This window comes from Pelophylax lessonae (assembly GCF_965119305.1).
Source record: "Pelophylax lessonae genome assembly, chromosome: 1".
NCBI classification, from domain to species: domain Eukaryota; kingdom Metazoa; phylum Chordata; class Amphibia; order Anura; family Ranidae; genus Pelophylax; species Pelophylax lessonae.
Window position 1 is genome coordinate 92,839,421 of NC_138768.1, and position 18,089 is coordinate 92,857,509.

The 18,089-nt window shown below is 48.4% G+C and overlaps 1 protein-coding gene across 2 annotated transcripts in view; it reads left to right on the forward strand.

The window, feature by feature from the left end:
* The window catches only part of PARP8 (poly(ADP-ribose) polymerase family member 8), a 427,949-nt gene that overhangs the window by 180,383 nt on the left and 229,477 nt on the right, over positions 1–18,089 (forward strand). For both annotated transcript variants that reach the window (XM_082252530.1, XM_082252529.1), the window contains exon 4: positions 15,564–15,650. In XM_082252530.1, the coding sequence (XP_082108656.1) occupies positions 15,564–15,650 (87 nt within the window). The remainder of the gene's footprint in view (positions 1–15,563; positions 15,651–18,089) is intronic.

Sequence of the window (18,089 nt, forward strand, 5' to 3'; positions counted from 1 at the left end):
AGCAGCGGTGGTGATCGCCTTCTCCTCAGTCCCCCGAATGGCGGCTTCTCCTCGGTCCCGGCGGCGCGTCTCCTCCAGTCCTTCCGCTCCCGCCTCCTCCTTGGCCAATGGCATAGGGTTTGCCTTGCGGCCAATCAGGAATCGCGTATCGGACGCGCTTCCTGATTGGCCAGGAGGAGGATCGGTGTGACATTAGCAAATTTTCATTCGCTATTGTCACACAATGGGTGGTCTCGGGACGCACTGCTTTGCCCCCCGGGTCCACCTTTTGCATCGCCCTATTAGAGCCTCTGGCTCTAATCAGGTGATGCAAAAAAAAAAAAAATCCCCATTGAACTCCATGCGTCCGGCGCCCTTGCATGCAGATTAGGGGGCCGGACGCATGGATGGGGGGGGCAGTGCCCCTGCGCCCCTAATGAACCAGCCGCCACTGGTTTAGAACCTGTTAGGATTTTACTGCTGTTTCAGGACGTATTTCCTAGATGTTGCTTGCTATTAAGTTTTTTTTTCTTTTTTAATTGTATCTTTTATTGAAGAAATAAAGGAAAACAAAGTGTAACTTACAAACAAGGGGTGGATGTCCCCAAAAACAAAACATAACAGAATATCACATATCGAACCAAGTATGATCAGTGAAACATCAAAAGATCAACCAGAATGTAAATCTGAAAGTAAACAGGAAAAGCATAAAGGGAGGTATACATTTGCATCAATACAGCGGTAACAGGGGATTATAAGGTACAATCATGTCAAGTCAGAAACATGGAGATCCCAATCTGCCCTAATAGCATTGAAGCGGGTAATGTCATCATGGACTGAAGCAGTCAGGAACTCCATCCTCCGTATCTCCATCACCAAGCGCTGGAAGAGGGCCTTGTCAGGAGGTCCCGGCTGAAGCCAGCACAACGGGATAGCCCTCCTGGCTGCCAACAGGAGATAGGAGATCAAGCGCCTGGTGTATTTGGAGACCCCAGGGAGCGGAAGACCCAATAGGTAATGGACAGGGTCAAGTGAAAAAGACAAGCCAGTCACCCTTGCTATTCAGTTTTGTTGTCGATACCATCGACATTGTCAGAAGAGCCCAGGTATGCAGTTGAGACCGAAATGAAAAACAATTTTGCAACAGAGAATGAAAACTGAACGGAGGGTGCGTCACCCTGTGCACCAAAGGCTATTGGTATTAAAATATAACTTTTATTCAATATATATATATATATATATGTACAAAAGGGGAGGGTTTTGTTTATTGGTTGGCAGGTAATGTTGATAGTGATTGGTGCACACAATTGTAGGTTGGTCAGGGCAGAACAGAAAGAATCAAAAAACAAGGAATGGAGAATTGAGGGAGGGAAAAATACTCCTAACTGATAATATATATGACGTACAGTTAAGTCAACTCCCAGGTCCAACCAAAAAAGGACAACAAGGACCCTAAAAAATGTTCAACGTATAAGTGCTGCCACCTGTGAGGTATATTCCTCCTAGATCTAGGTCCTGGATGGCACACGCATCAGCTGTGACTGGAGGTGACTTACAAATCTATCTAGCAGGGTCTCCTATGAAGCCTGCCTCTACAACACAATAGTCTAATAGGGCATATATTGCTTCAAAACTCTGGAAATATACTCCAGGTGAACCAGCTCCTAATGCTGAGTAAGCTTTCCTGAAATGTAAAAGATAGACTATTGCATTACATGTGGTAAACAGTTTTTTTGCAGCATCTCTTCAGTGTGGAGCATTTGGGGCACCCACTTGGATGGTGACAAAGTTCCCCTGAGATTTTTCCCCTTTTATTAGGGACGGGATAAACATCCCCCTTGAAGCCGTTCAAAATGTCCTCCTCCTCACAGCATTGAAAACCCTCCTCCTCCTCGCTGCCCGCACCCCAACCCTTCTCCCCATATTCCTCTGTTTCCTGCTGTCTCTTGTCGTTCCATATACTGGGGTTGATCAGGCATGTCTTTCTTTCTTTCTTTCTTTCTTTCTTTCTTTCTTTCTTTCTTTCTTTCTTTCTTTCTTTCTTTCTTTCTTTCTTTCTTTCTTTCTTTCTTTCTTTCTTTCTTTCTTTCTTTCTTTCTTTCTTTCTTTCTTTCTTTCTCTTTCTCCCTATATTTCTTTCTTTCTCTCTCCCTATATCCCTTAATATTTCTCTCTCTATATTCCTCTTTCTCTCTCCATCCATCCCTTTTTCTCTTTTTTATTTCCCTTGTATATTACCACATTCTCCACTATGTAAATTTTTACTTGCAATAGATTTTTATTATTTTTTTAAACAATACAACAAATCGCAGTAGTTGTCGTAGATTCAACATTACAGAACAAACATACAAGGATAGAGTCTTCAGAACTCAAACATCATGAGAATTAAACATTTCAAAAGTAAACGTAAACATGTATACAACTGTTCAATGTCATTCCACATGTTATATCTAACACATCAGAAGATTTCAATTCCGGTCAAGGGATTGGGGTATAATATTTGCTGTTGGTCCAGCTGCGCCAAGCAGAGTGGAATTTTGTTCCACTGTGGGTCGAGTAGGCGTAGGCCTTCTCCATGGAGAACTGGAAGTTAACCATTCTAATCACTTCTAGGTGGGATGGAATTATGGTCTGCTTCCAGTGTTTCGCAATAAGTGTCCTGGCAGCAACTAGCACATGAAAACAAACCGTTCTCATATCAGGGGGTATGTTGTGTAGCCCCAGATTCAGCAGGGCCATGGCCATGGTGGGTCTGGTGAGTATACCCGTGGTCTCCGAAAGAATCTCAAACACCCTCCTCCAGAAGCTGGTTATGCTCTTGCACGACCAAAAGACATGGGAGATCGTGCCTACCTGGTCACAGTTTCGCCAGCAAAGTGGGCTTTGAGATTGGAAGATTTTGGATAGGCGATACGGTGTAAGGTACCATCTAGTTAGGAGTTTTTGCATTTGTTCCCAGTGATTTACGCAGCGAGATGCAGTGAAGGAGGTTTGAATTGCTATTTTCCAGTGGTTTTCCGAGAAGGATGTCTGGAAATCTCCCTCCCATCTGACCATGTGAGGGGTTTTCTGGAAGGAGGTTTTGTGTCCTAGTAAGTTGTAAAAAAGGGAAATACCCTTCGATGGATTGTCTGTATTCGTAAGATATTTCCATAGGGGAATTGGGAGTTTTAAGTGGGGCAGGGGATATTTGCGTAAAAAACTGGCAATGGCATTATATGAGAAAATGGCTTTACTAGGGAGTTGGAATTCTAGTTGAAGAGTGTGGAAGGATTTAAGTGAGTTGAGTTGGTATAGTTGGGATACCTCCAGGATGCCTGCGGCCGTGAACATGGTCATTGCCGTATACGGGAGGAGAATGTTAAGTACCTTCATGGGTATAGGGATCGTCGTGTCTGTTGAGGGTGCGGACTTCTGATTGACAAGGAAACGCCAAGAACGCAGCGATGCTTGGGAGGTGATAGGCAATGGCTTCAGATCCAGAGGTTTCCAGGTATCAGCAATTAACAGTAGACTAAGGTCTGATGTGTGTGTTAATGCCGCTTCTATTGGTATCCAGGGGAGACGGTGTGATGTGGAGAACCAATATTGGAGGGGGGTCAGCCTCGTCGCGTGGTAGTAGTCAGTTATGTCCGGGAATCCTAGACCACCCACCCTTTTATGGCGTACCATGTGTGAATGTGAGCATCTGGCTCTCTTCTTCTGCCATTTGAATGTGCGTAGGATTTTAGATAGGGATGCGAGGTAAGCCTTGTAATATGTATCGGGAGGGTACGGAAAATATATAAGATCTTTGGAAGGCAGATCATCTTAAATGCCGCGATCCGACCTGCCCAAGATAATTCGGACGGTTTGATGTTATTCGTGTCTGCTGCTATAGTGGAGAGTAAGGGTTTCATGTTTGAAGGGAGTAGATTGGACGTTGGAAATGCCAACTGGATCCCTAGATATTTAAGCGATTGAGGTGTCCATGTATAAGGGAATTGAGCCTGGAGATGCTTCCGAGCATGTTCAGGTATGTTCATGCCCAAGATTACAGATTTCCCGAAATTTACTTTATAAAAAGACACATCACTAAAGTCCTGTAGAATTTGATGGGCTGCCGGGAGGGACACTATGGGATTCGTCAAACTTAGGATGACATCGTCCGCAAAAAGGGTTATAGTATGTGCAGAGGACCCAAATTTAAAGCCTGAAACCATGGGGGAAGTGCGTAGCAGTTCCACCAGCGGCTCAATTAGCAGGTTGAAAATGAGTGGCGATAACGGGCACCCCTGACGCGTACCATTTGTGATATCAAAAGATTTAGAGAGCATGCCGGCTGAGAGCACTTTGGCCGATGGGGAGGAATAAAGAGCCAATATGGCGGATAGGATCCGTCCTGTGAATCCAAATTTTCCCAGAACCTCCTCCATGTAGCCCCAGTGAATGCGATCAAACGCCTTCTCTGCGTCTATGGAAAGAAGCAGAGAAGGCGTTTTGGAAATTTCGGCATGGTGCATCAAATTGATCACCCTCCTGGTCGCGTCAGGGGCCTGCCTCCCTCGGACGAAGCCCATCTGGTCCCTCCCCAGCAATGTGGGCAGAATCCGTGCTATGCGGTTAGCAATGAGTTTAGCGTACAGCTTGACATCATTATTTAACAGGGAGATAGGTCTAAAATTTGCCGGGGCAGTGGGGGGGTTTGCCAGGTTTAGGTAGGGTTATGATGTGAGCCTGGAGCATCTCTTGCGGGAAGGTGCCCAGGTGTATGACAGAGGAAAATGTCGACAGCATATGAGGTGACAGAATGTCGTGGAGTGAGCGGAAGTACTCATTGGTGAGGCCGTCAGGACCTGGAGATTTGTTTAAGGGTGAGCACTTGATTGTCTGCGACAATTCCAGTGGAGTGAAAGGAGCATTGAGGGCCTGTAGGTCCTCACTTGTAAGAGTGGGTAATTTCATGCGGCTCAGGAAGGTGTGAATATCAGATGGTTTGGGGTTGTGTGTTGTTGTGTCTTCCCGCAGATTGTATAAGGATCCGTAGTAGTCGGCGAAAGCGTCCGCGATCTGTTGAGGATGGGTGTGTTTTTTGCCTGTGTGGGGGTGAGTTATAAACGCTATCTTCGATTTAATCCTCCTGGCTTTAAGCCTGGAGGCTAGGAACTTTCCTGCCTTGTTGTGAGCTGAATAATATTGGAGGCGAAGCCTTGCCAACATTCTATCATGATTGACCAGCAGGAGCCTGCGAAGCTCCATCCTTAAGGCGGAAAGTTTGGAGGACAGTGTCTGGGAGGGATTTTGTTTGTTGGTCACTTCTAGGACTCTGATTTCCTCTAGGGTGTCCTGAATGGATTTTTGAAATTTCTTCTTAAGTCTGGAGGCTAGCTGAATGAGAATACCTCTTATATAGGCCTTATGGGCATTCCAAATCGTGATAGGGTCCACGTCAGGAGTGGTATTGTGTTGGAAGAATTCCCTTAGTCGGGCTTGGAGGAGTTTGAGGGAGTCGGGGTCAGAAAGGATTGCGTTGTTACATCTCCATATGTAGGAAGAGGACGGAGAAGCTGAGGTGGAAATGGACATGTGGATGGCGGCGTGGTCGGACCACGTGATAGGGGAAATGGAAGTGTCTAACACCAAAGGCAGAGTCGCTGAGTCAATTACAAACATGTCAATTCTGGAGTAGGTTAGATGACAAGCCGAGAAGAAGGTGTAGTCCCTCTCCTCCGCATGTTGGTATCTCCAGATATCATGTAGATTTTCCACATGTAGGAGATTCGCCATGGAAGTGGAGGAGGCCTTGCCCCCCGAAGATGTGTCCATGGCTGGATCCGCTACAAGGTTAAAATCTCCGCATATAATCAACTTTCCTACTGTGAGTTTATGAATTTTAGCGAATAATTTTTTCAGGAATTTGAGCTGATGTCGTTTAGGGGCATATACGTTCACAAAGGTATACAGACAATCATCAATACAACAGTTCAAAATAATATATCTCCCGTCTGTATCTTCCACCACCCGAGAGTAGGTGAAAGTTACAGAGTTGCTAACAGCCAGTAGGACACCTCGTTTTTTCTCGGGTGAATTAGCCATGAAGACGTGAGGGTAGTCCTGGTGTGAACAGCGAGGTGTGGAGCCTTGCTTAAAATGGGTCTCCTGGATAGCCAGGATGTCAGCTTTATGTGATTTGGCTTCCTTCCACATTGAGAATCATTTTACGGGGTGGTTAAGCCCCTTAGCGTTCAATGACAATACCTGCAAGGACATGGCAGTTCGTATGGAAGTTCAGGATGTGCGCAGTAGCGCTGTGGCGTGATAGTAAAGGCAGTCCATGGATCGAGCATGTTATGAGAAGGTGTACATAGGTACCTGGTGGTGGGACCGAAGTGCAGCAAAGAGACGAATAGTGGAATCCAATCATGTTTCTTGCTTGGGAGAATCGACGGTCGAAGTTGGGGAGTATGACACGGAAGTCCGGAACATATTGTAGAGGCGGGGAACAACGTTCCAGGGGTGTTACTACATTCGTAGCAGAGTTCTGTTCTGAAAAGGAGTCGTACAAAACAAAGAGAAAAAAAAAACAACAACGGTAAAAAAAGGCATGGCCCTGACGGACCATAAGTGCAGCTTAGCTGCGTGAACGGTGGGGTTTCTAGCACGTTAGTAGGTGCTACAAAGAGCGGGAGGGCCAGAGTGCCCAGCTACAGGTAGAAATGTCAGCCTATTTGGAACGGTGAGAGGACCTGGACCTGGAGGGTCTGGACACCGTGTGCCATTCTGGTTGGAGACGTGGTACGTGTTGATCAGATGCGTCCGGGAGGATGTGCCACTGCTTGAGTAGTCGGACGCCCTGCTCCATGGAAGTGATTTGGGACGTCGTCCCCATGTGGGTAATGCACAGTTTAGCGGGGTATTTCCATTTGTAAATAATTTTGTTGTTCCTTAGGGCCTTTGTTACGGAATTTAGATTTCTTCTCAACTGGAGGGTGTATTGAGAATAATCAGGCAGTATTTGGAGGGACGCTGCTGTATCTGGGAGGCGGTCTTTCCTTCTAAATGTTTCCAAGATTTTTTCTTTTGCCTGAAAAAAGTGTACCCTCAAAAGAACATCCCGAGGGATGTCTTGTGGTAGGAAGTGTCACGGAACCATGAACCAGACGTACAACAACAGATAAGTGAAAATAAGAAGGCTTTATTGAAAATCAAGCTGTAAAGCAAAAGTCCAAACGGATGGCAAAACCGAAGCAGAGTCTTTGCAAAGCCAGAGGTCAGGAGCCAGGAGGGTAGTCAGACGAAGCCGGGATCAGGAACCAGCAGGGTAGTCAGACGAAGCCAGGATCAGGAACCAGCAGGGTAGTCAGACGAAGCCAGGATCAGGAACCAGCAGGGTAATCAGACGAAGCCAGGATCAGGAACCAGAAGCAGCAGCAGTCTTAGAAGCATGTGAACACAGGAGGACCAAGCAAGGAACTGAAGCCACAGACCTCCTATATATATGAGCTAAGCATCCAGCTCCTCCCAGTGGGAAGGAGGAGCCGCAGAGTGGGAGGCTACAAGAAACCCAGAAACCAAGATGGCCGCCAGCACATGTCAAACGAAGGAGAACAGCAAGAAGGTAAGACCATGACAGTACCTCCCCCTCAAGGGCCCCTCCTCCGCGGAGTAAAGAACGGTTTCTGAGGGAAGCGTGCGTGGAAGGCACGGAGCAAGGCAGGAGCATGGACATCTGCGGAGGGAACCCAGGAACGCTCCTCTGGACCATAACCACGCCAATGAACCAAAAACTGCACCCGACCGCGGACCAGGCGTGAGTCCAGGATATTGCTCACCTCATACTCCTCACGATTGCCCACTTGGACCGGACGAGGCCGAGGAACCACCGAGGAAGTGAAACGATTACACACCAGTGGCTTCAACAGGGAGACATGAAACACGTTGGAGATCCGCATGCCAGGAGGAAGCGCAAGGGCATAGGCTACCGGGTTTACCCTGCGAAGCACTCGGAAGGGACCAACAAAGCGAGGCGCCAGCTTGGGAGTGGGCACTCGAAGGTTGAGGTTGCGGGTGGACAACCATACACGGTCTCCGGCCTGGTAGGAAGGAGCAGGCGCTCGTCTGCGATCAGCCTGGAGTTTCTGGCGCTGCGCAGAGACCTCAAGGGACTTCTGGATCTGTACCCAAGAAGCACGTAGGACGGAAAGGTGATCCTCCACAGCCGGAATATCCTGGGGAGAGAATACCTCCGGTAACACGGCAGGTTGGAACCCATAATTGGCCATGAAGGGAGACGTCCCAGAGGAAGAGTTCACCGCCGTGTTCCTGGCAAACTCAGCCCAAGGCAGGAGGTCAACCCAATTGTCTTGGTGATCGGAGACATAGCAACGAAGGAATTGCTCCAAGGCCTGATTGGATCGTTCTGCGGCCCCATTGGACTGAGGGTGGTAGGCCGAGGAGAAGGAGAGATGAATCCCCAACTGGGAGCAAAAGGCGCGCCAGAACCTGGACACAAACTGACTCCCCCGATCCGACACAATCTCCTTGGGCAAACCGTGCAACCGGAAAACCTCCCTGGCAAAAATCGTGGCCAACTCCTGTGCAGAGGGTAACTTCTTGAGAGGAACACAGTGGCACATTTTGGAAAACCGATCCACAATCATGAGAATGACCGTATGGCCTCGGGATGCAGGGAGGTCCACAATGAAATCCATCCCCAGGTGTGACCATGGGCGCTCCCCGGTGGCTATGGGTTGCAGAAGGCCCAACGGAAGGTGCCGAGGGGACTTACTCTGGGCACAAACGGAGCATGCCGCTACATATGCGGCGATGTCGGAACGTAGGGAAGGCCACCAGAACAGACGGGAAACAGCCAAGGACAGCTGATTCTTTCCAGGATGCCCCGCGGTCTTGGAGTTATGGTAGGTTCGCAACAACCGAGTGCGCAACTCCTCAGGCACAAAACATCTGCCGTTGGGTCTCCCAGAGGGAGCACCAGATTGGGCCGCCAAAATCTGCTCACCCAGGGGAGAGGTCAGGCTGGTGCGAATGGCGGCCAGGATCTGATTCGGAGGTATGACCGAAGTCGGAATCGACTCCTTCCTGGACAGGTCAGAGTACTGCCGTGATAAGGCATCCGCCTTGATGTTCTTGGAACCGGGTAGGTAGGAGACCACGTAATTAAAACGTGACAAGAACAGAGCCCATCTGGCCTGACGTGGTGTCAATCTCTTGGCCTCAGAAAGGTAGGTCAGATTCTTGTGGTCCGTCAGGATGAGGACCGGAACCACCGAACCCTCGAGCAAGTGCCTCCATTCTTTAAGGGCCTGCACGATGGCCAATAACTCCCTGTCACCAATCTGATAGTTGCACTCCGCGGAAGACAGTTTCCGGGAGTAAAACCCACAAGGAAGCAGAGGACCCTCTGGTGTTCTACGCTGAGACAGAAGGGCGCCTACTCTCGTCTCAGACGCGTCCACCTCGAGGACAAAGGGCAACCCAGGGTTGGGATGCGACAGAATCGGAGCCGACACAAAGGCAGACTTTAGAGCCTCAAAAGCTCGGATGGCCTCGAGCGGCCAGACCTGGGAATTACTGCCCTTCCTGGTCAGATCCGTGAGAGGCTTGGCTAGCATGGAAAAGTCCCTGATGAACTTCCGATAATAATTGGCGAAGCCCAAAAAGCGCTGCAGGGAGCAAAGACCACTGGGCTGGGGCCACTGTAAGACAGCCGAAACCTTCTCAGGATCCATGGAGAACCCCTCAGCGGAAATGATGTAACCTAAGAAGGTTACCTGGGATCGGTGAAATTCGCATTTCTCAAGCTTACCGAACAGCCTGTTCTCTCGTAACCGTTGCAACACTCGTCTGACATCCAGAATGTGGGTCTCCATGGATTCAGAATATACCAAGATGTCATCCAAATAGACCACCACACACTGCTGCAACAGGTCACGGAAAACATCATTGATGAATTCCTGAAAGACTGCGGGCGCATTGCACAACCCAAAGGGCATAACCAAGGATTCATAATGACCGGTCCTGGTGTTAAACGCGGTCTTCCACTCATCGCCCGCCTTGATCCTTACGAGGTTATATGCCGCCCTCAGGTCGAGTTTGGTAAAGACCGTGGCCCCTTTAAGGCGATCGAACAGCTCGGAAATCAAGGGTATCGGGTAAGCGTTCTTGATCGTGATGCGATTGAGACCCCTGTAATCGATGCAAGGCCTCAACTCACCGCCCTTCTTTTTCACAAAGAAAAATCCAGCCCCTGCCGGGGACGAGGATTTGCGAATGTGTCCGCGTGAAAGCGCCTCCTTCACGTACTCCTCCATGGCCTCATTCTCCGCTACCGACAGTGGATAGACCTTGCCACGAGGAGGAACGGCACCAGGTTGTAACTCGATGGCACAATCGTATGGGCGGTGCGGAGGGAGGGCAACCGCGCGCACCTTATCGAATACATCCCGGTACTCCTCGTATTCAGGAGGCAACAGAGAGTCCGAGGAAGTACACAGCAACTTGACAGGCCCATGGATGCAACTAGCCCCACACTGTGGTGACCACGAGAGGATCTCGGCCGATCTCCAATCGAAAGTCGGATTATGCTTCTGGAGCCAGGGGTACCCCAAGACCACCGAGTAGTGTGGAGACGAAATAACCTGGAAGCAGATCGACTCTCTGTGAACGGCACCAATGGCTATTCCCACTGGAAGGGTCTCATGAGTCACGTGTGGCGGCAGAAGGGGTCTGCCGTCTATCGCCTCAAGAGCCAGTGGAGAACCTCGGGCCTGCAGAGGAATGGAATTGGCGGCAGCGAACACACTATCAATGAACAAACCACCAGCACCAGAGTCCACCAACGCCTGGGTCGTCACTGAGCCCCCGACCCAGGAGAGGACAACAGTGATCAGTGGTTTGTCAACACAGGAAACCGGGGACGAGGAGACTCCACCCAAGATCTGCCCCGGACAGGATCTCAGGTGCGAGCGTTTCCCGGACGGTTCGGACATGCCAACCGAAAATGCCCACCGAGACCACAGTACATGCATCGGCCCTCGCGTCTCCGGAGTACCCTCTCCCCCTCGGACAGGCGAGCAAAGCCCAACTGCATGGGTTCATCCCCAGCCAAGTCATCCCCAGGAGGCGTGGGAGGAGAGGGAGGCACGGGTGGGACAGCAAAGGTAGGCGGCAATCTGTTAGGAGGCCTCCGCAGACTCTCCTTAAAGGAAGGTCTCTCCCTGAGTCTGGTGTCAATCAAAATCAGGAAAGAAATAAGAGACTCGAGCTCCACTGGTAGGTCCTTAGCTGCAACCTCATCCTTCAAGGCATCCGAGAGACCATGAGAGAAAGCAGCGACCAGAGCCTCATTATTCCAGCCCACCTCTGCTGCCAGGGTACGAAACTCAATGGCGTATTCAGCTACGGATCGTGAACCCTGTCTGATGGACATAAGGAGCTTCGCAGCAGAGGCAGCACGAGCCGGCACATCGAATACCCTCCGAAGAGAAGCAACAAAACCGGAAAACTCGGCAACCACCGGATTGTTGTTCTCCCATAAAGGGCTGGCCCAGACCAAGGCCTTGTCCGAGAGCAGCGAAATTAAGAAGCCCACCTTTGATCTCTCAGTAGGAAAGGCATGTGGCAGCAACTCGAAATAAATGCCCACCTGGTTGAGGAAACCTCGGCACTGAGTTGGCTCTCCCCCAAAGCGCTGTGGAAGGGGGGCAGAACCGGTCATACCCCGAAACACCGCAGGCGCAACAACAGGTGTCGGGGTAGACTCTGGCGCAACAACCGGAGCGGCAGTAGGAGCGGGCCCAGGAGCGACAACCGACCCATCGGCAACGGGAGCGAAATGAGCCGTGCGTTCAAGCAGGATTTGCAACGCCACGGCGAACTGACCCAACAGGTGATCCTGCTGATCAAGTCTGGCAACCAGCGTGGGTAGCGAGGATGGCCCTGTACCGTCAGAATTCATGGCTTGGTCCTAATGTCACGGAACCATGAACCAGACGTACAACAACAGATAAGTGAAAATAAGAAGGCTTTATTGAAAATCAAGCTGTAAAGCAAAAGTCCAAACGGATGGCAAAACCGAAGCAGAGTCTTTGCGAAGCCAGAGGTCAGGAGCCAGGAGGGTAGTCAGGCGAAGCCGGATCAGGAACCAGCAGGGTAGTCAGACGAAGCCAGGATCAGGAACCAGCAGGGTAGTCAGACGAAGCCAGGATCAGGAACCAGCAGGGTAATCAGACGAAGCCAGGATCAGGAACCAGAAGCAGCAGCAGTCTTAGAAGCATGTGAACACAGGAGGACCAAGCAAGGAACTGAAGCCACAGACCTCCTATATATATGAGCTAGGCATCCAGCTCCTCCCAGTGGGAAGGAGGAGCCGCAGAGTGGGAGGCTACAAGAAACCCAGAAACCAAGATGGCCGCCAGCACATGTCAAACGAAGGAGAACAGCAAGAAGGTAAGACCATGACAGGAAGGAGGGCTTGGGAATTCTGTGGATGCGGTCAATGGTAAGGTCCTCGTTAGAGAGTTCAGGCACTGCTTTGTGGAACAGATCACGAACATAGGTGGGGAGCTGGTTAGGTTGGACTGCCTCAGGGATGCCACGTATTTTGAGGTTGTTACGCCTCGATCTGTCCTCTAGGTCAGCAATTTTAGCCTGCATGCGGTGCATGTCCTCCTGGTGAGATGTGTGGGCATCCACCAAAGTGTTATAAGAAACTGTGAATTCCTCCATCCTGTTTTCTACGTTGTGGACCCTGTCCCCCAGTCCATGCAGTTCCCTCTGGCAATAGGAGATGGACGCCTGGATATTTGCCTGCATGGATGTATGCAACATTGACAGCATCTCTTTGAGGGTTGTGTCAGACACTGGTTGCCCGGTAGTGGCTAGCTTTGCAAAGGGGTCCGGTGGCGGGGAGTAGGCCCAAGGTGTGCAAGGTGTATTATCAGTATCGCTCACCTCCATGGATGCAGTCGCCAGAGGTGGAAATGAGTCCCTCCTGGGGCGAGACTTCGCCGGGCTCTGTGCTGATGGGGTGGAGGGAGAGGAGTCCGCGGACCGCGCCAGCCGCATCTGTGTCAGCTCCTGTGTTCGTGCCGACGTCACGTCACTCACCCGCGACTCGGGCGGTAGAGGACGCGGCTGGCCGGATGGACGAGTGTCTCCGCCGCCATGTTGGCGGAGACCAGGCGGCAGCGGCCCGAAGAACTCGGAGAGTTTTCGGACCGGCGGGACTCCCTTGTTCCTTCTGGTCATCGTAGCGGCGTACCTCGGCAATTCCCCTGCACGATTCCAGCAGTCTAAAGGTCAGTGGATGGCTGTAAAGGGCCGTAGATCCGTGTAGAGCTGGACACTGGCTGGAGCTCCCCGGTCAAGCGGCCATCTTGCTCGGCGGTCGCCACGCCCCTTTCCTTTTTTTTTTTAAAGTGATGACATTCCCTCTGTTCTCAGCTGCATAAGAGCTGGGGGAGGAGAAGCAACAGTACACCGAGCTTCCCAGTGAAAGGCTGTGCAGGTGGGGTGTGTCAGAACAAGTCTGATCATTTGAGAAAAGCAGCCTGAGTTCCCAGTACAGCTAGAGAACTGACCACAGTGTGCTCTCAGGTTTAGTGTGGTTAATTTTTGATAGGAAAATACAGGGACTGGCAGGATCACCAGGGATTTCACACAAAGGAATTAATACAAAGAGAATAGGCTACTTTCTCATACAAGTACATGGTACAGCAGGCACATGCAGGAATATGAAATGTTGGGGTAACAAACACTTTAAACATGGGGAAATGTGTGTGTATTACAGAATGTACTGCATATGTTTTTTTTTTCATTTGCCCCAACATACACTTTAAAATGGTTGTAAAAGGAATTAAAAAAATAAATAAATAAATAACAAACGTCATACTTACCTGCTCTTTGCGCTCTGTGCAAAGACATTGCACAAAGTGGCCCCCAATCTCCTCTTCTTAGGTCCCCCGCCAGCGCTCCTGGCTTCTCCTCTATGTTCATTGCCCCCATAGGAAGCCCTCTCCCATGGGGGCACTTGTGCGTGCTCACTCCTGAGACCCGCTGTTGTGTTCATTGACACAGACAGCGGAACTTGCCACCGCCCCCGCTCTCTCATCACTGTCTTTGATTGACAGCAGCAGGAGCCAATGGCTCCCGAAGCCCCAGCAATGCCAGCAAGACCCAGAAGTGAGAGGGGATACTTATACCTTAATGAAAGGAATGAATTAAGGTAAAAAATGTTTAGGCTTTAGAACCACTTTAACCTCCTTAGCGGTATTCCCGAGTGTACCCGAGTTTAGTGCCATTAGCGGTAACCCCGAGCCACACTCGGGGTACCACCAGGGAGCATCGCTGGATCCTTGTAGAGGTTACTTACCTTGTCCCCGGGATCACGCGATGTGTCCCTGCAGTATAGGGTGGCCGGATCTTCCGCCCGATGCTGTGAGCCCCGTCTTCCGTCTCCTGCGACGTGAGGCTTGCAGGGGGGTGGAACCGGTGGCAAATTTGAAAAGTAAAACACACCAAACACACTGATATATTGTAATCCTACTGGATTACATTACAAAATAAAATAAATTAACATTAGTTTGCCCCCCAGTGCCCTTTCCTGCAGTTTTACTGTACTTTATATATATATATATATATATATATATATATATATATATATATATACACACACACACACACATATATATATATATATATATATATATATATATACTTTAACTTATTTATAGTTATTTATTATATTATAATTTATGTTTTTGTGTTTCAAACTTTATCATACCCGAGATGTTATAAAGAAGAACGCACAGTAAAAAAAAAAAATCATATGTAAATAGTTGGTTTGGGCTGCTCATTCTTAAGAATTACATGCAAAATAATGGTACCGCTTTCAGCACCTAAAATCGGAAACAATCATACTGCCAGGGAGGTTAAGTCTGTCATTGCTGAACTCTCCTAAAAAAAAAAAAAAAAAAAAAAATGAATGAAAGCACCACTCCCACTGCTAAGAGGTTCAGATACAGCTTTATCCAATAAAAGTTAAGGGGCAACCTGAAAAGTATCCAAAGCATTTTGGTGTCCCAGAATGCCCTCCTCATCAGGGTTTGATTGACAACAATGTGAATAAACTAGAACTGAACCAAATCTTTCGTGTTTTTTTTTTGTTTTTGTTTTTTTTGTGTGATTATAAGGTCAGGCCTTGTCAGCAGCTTGTTCAATTTTTTCCACTTCCCACTCCTAAAAAAAGGCTTTCCGATTGTCATTTTGATAAAATGGCTTCCAAACTTTGAAATAAATATGTAGATCAGGGCTTCTGACATACTTTTTTTCTGGTCTGTACCGAAGCCAGAGAGTTATATCTCATCACAGTCAAAAAGATAGATAGAAGAAAACAGTGGCTGCGTCCATAAAGGTTTTATGACAGGTTAACCTATATTGGAAACCTGCTCTATTGATTTATGCGGAGATCTTCAACAAGCTTAGCTTACAGTTGTAAAAGTTCTTCAATGTGTTAAAATTGTCTTCTGCTTGAAATGTTTCCAGAAGCTTCTGTTATCTAAAGCCATTTTTTGTTATTGTTGCAGATAATACATATGTTTCAAGCTCAGAAAATGATGAAGATGTGTTAGTTACAACAGAACCCATCCCTATCATCTTCCACAGGATTACAGGTAACACATCAGTATTTGTGAAAATATATTTACTTGACAGCTATTTGCATTGTTTAACCACTTTACCACCGGAGGATTTTGCTGTCTTCCGCCCAGGCCACTTTTTGCGATTCGGCGCTGTGCGACTTCAACTGACAATTGCACGGTCGTGCGACGCCGTACCCAAACGAAATTTACGTCCTTTTTTCCCCACAAACAGAGCTTTCTTTTGGTGGTATTTGATCACCTGTGCGATTTTTACTTTTTGCGCTATAAACAAAAAAAGAGCGTTTATTTTGAAAAAATAACAATATTTTTAAAATTTTTTTATATGAAATTCCCCCCAAAAAAGATGTAAAAACCAATTTTTTAAAAAATTTTTGGCCAATTTGTTTTATGCTACATATGTTTGGTAAAAAAAATCGCAATAAGCGTATTTTGATTGGTTTGCGCAAAAGTTATTGCGTTTACTAACAAAGGGAAAGATTTCTGTCATTTTTTGTGTTTTTTTTTTTTTTAACGCGTAATGGCGGCGATCTGCGATTTTTTTTGCGGGACTGCGACATTGCGGCGGACAGATCGGACCCTTGACTGACATTTTTGACACTTTTGGGGGTACCAGTGACATTACTGCAGTAATCAGTGCTATAAATATGCACTGTTACTGTAAAAATGACACTGGCAGGGAAGGGGTTAATTTTATTGGAGAGGGAGGGGTTAATGTATGCCTGGTGCTTACTGACGTGTAGGGGGGGAGGTGACTGTGTGAGTCATGGACAGATCGGATGTCCAGCTATGCTGAACAGTCCGATCTGTCACTCCCTGTCACTATGGAGATCCGCCCGCTGTGTTTACACACAGCGGGCGGATCTCCAGACTCGATCCCCGACGATCGGGTAAGAGCAGCGGCGATCGCCGCTGCTCCTCCCCTGGCCCGACTCCCGCTGTGAATGAAAACAGCGGGAGCGAGCCTCCGGCGGCGCGCAAGCGCCGCCCAGAAGGGGGAGTGTCCAACGACGTTAATACTACGTCGCTGGACGATAACGAACCACTCTGCCGCAGTAGTATTACTGTGAGCGGTTCTAGAGTGGTTAACTCTGTGACTAGAGAGAAGCACTGTGATAGATTTTCATGGTCCTATTTGACAGGTCACTGGAAAAGGTATCAAATAGCTTAACTTTTTACAGCAAATATAACAATTTGCTGTCTGCTTTAATGCCACAGGATCCCCCCCACCAAGAAATGGGTAAATTCCCCCATCCACGCTAAACCAGCATAGATGGAGGAGTCTCCTCTACCGGCTAACATATTCCGACAGCTGCAGCACCCATGGCTGCCTGAATACTGAAACAGTGACTGCATCTCTGTTCTTTCAAAAAAAATTCCATTGAAGGGGTGGGGGGTCAGCCTGTCAGTGCTCAAACCATACGCCGCACACTGCATCAAATTGGTCTGCTGTCGTCCTAAAAGGAAGCCTCTTCTAAAGATGATTCACAAGAAAGCCCACAAACAGTTTGCTGAAGACAAATAGACTAGGGAACCATGTCCTGTGGTCTGATGAGACCAAGACAAACTTATTTGGTTCAGATGGTGTCAAGTGTGTGTGGCGGCAACCAGGTAAGGAGTACAAAGACAAGTGTGTCTTGCCTACAGTCAAGCATGGTGGTGGGAGTGTCATGGCCTGGGACTGCATGAGTGTTGCCAGCACTGGGGAGCTACAGTTCATTGAGGGAACCATTAATGCCAACATGTACTGTGACATACTGAAGCAGAGCATGATCCCCTCCCTTCGGAGACTGGGCCACAGGGCAGTATTCCAACATGATAACGACCCCAAACACATCTCCAAGACGACCACTGCCTTGCTAAAGAAGCTGAGGGTAAAGGTGATTGACTGGCCAAACATGTCTTCAGACCTAAACCCTATTGAGCATCTGTGGGGCATCCTCAAACAGAAGGTTTCTTACATCCACCAGCTCTGTGATGTCATCATGATGGAGTGGAAGAGGACTCCAGTGGCAACCTGTAAAGCCCTGGTGAACTCCATGCCCAAGAGGGTTAAGGCAGTGCTGGAAAATAATGGTGGCCACACAAAATATTGACACTTTGGGCCCAATTTGGACATTTTCACTTAAGGACGTACTCACTTCTCTTGCCAGTTGTTTAGACATTAATGGCTGTGTGTTGAGTTATTTTGAGGGGACAGCACATTTACACTGTTATACAAAATGTACACTCACTACTTTACATTGTAGCAAAGTGTCATTTCTTCAGTGTTGTCACATGAAAAGATATAATAAAATATTTACAAAAATGTGAGGGGTGTACTCATTTTTGTGAGATACTGTATATTTCTCCCTTAAGGGGGCATGTCCTATGTCTACATACTTTTGCTGATAGGTGTTTCTTGTTCCCATCTCTAAAAGTTGGGAGAAATGCAAACTCTATACAGATGGTGCT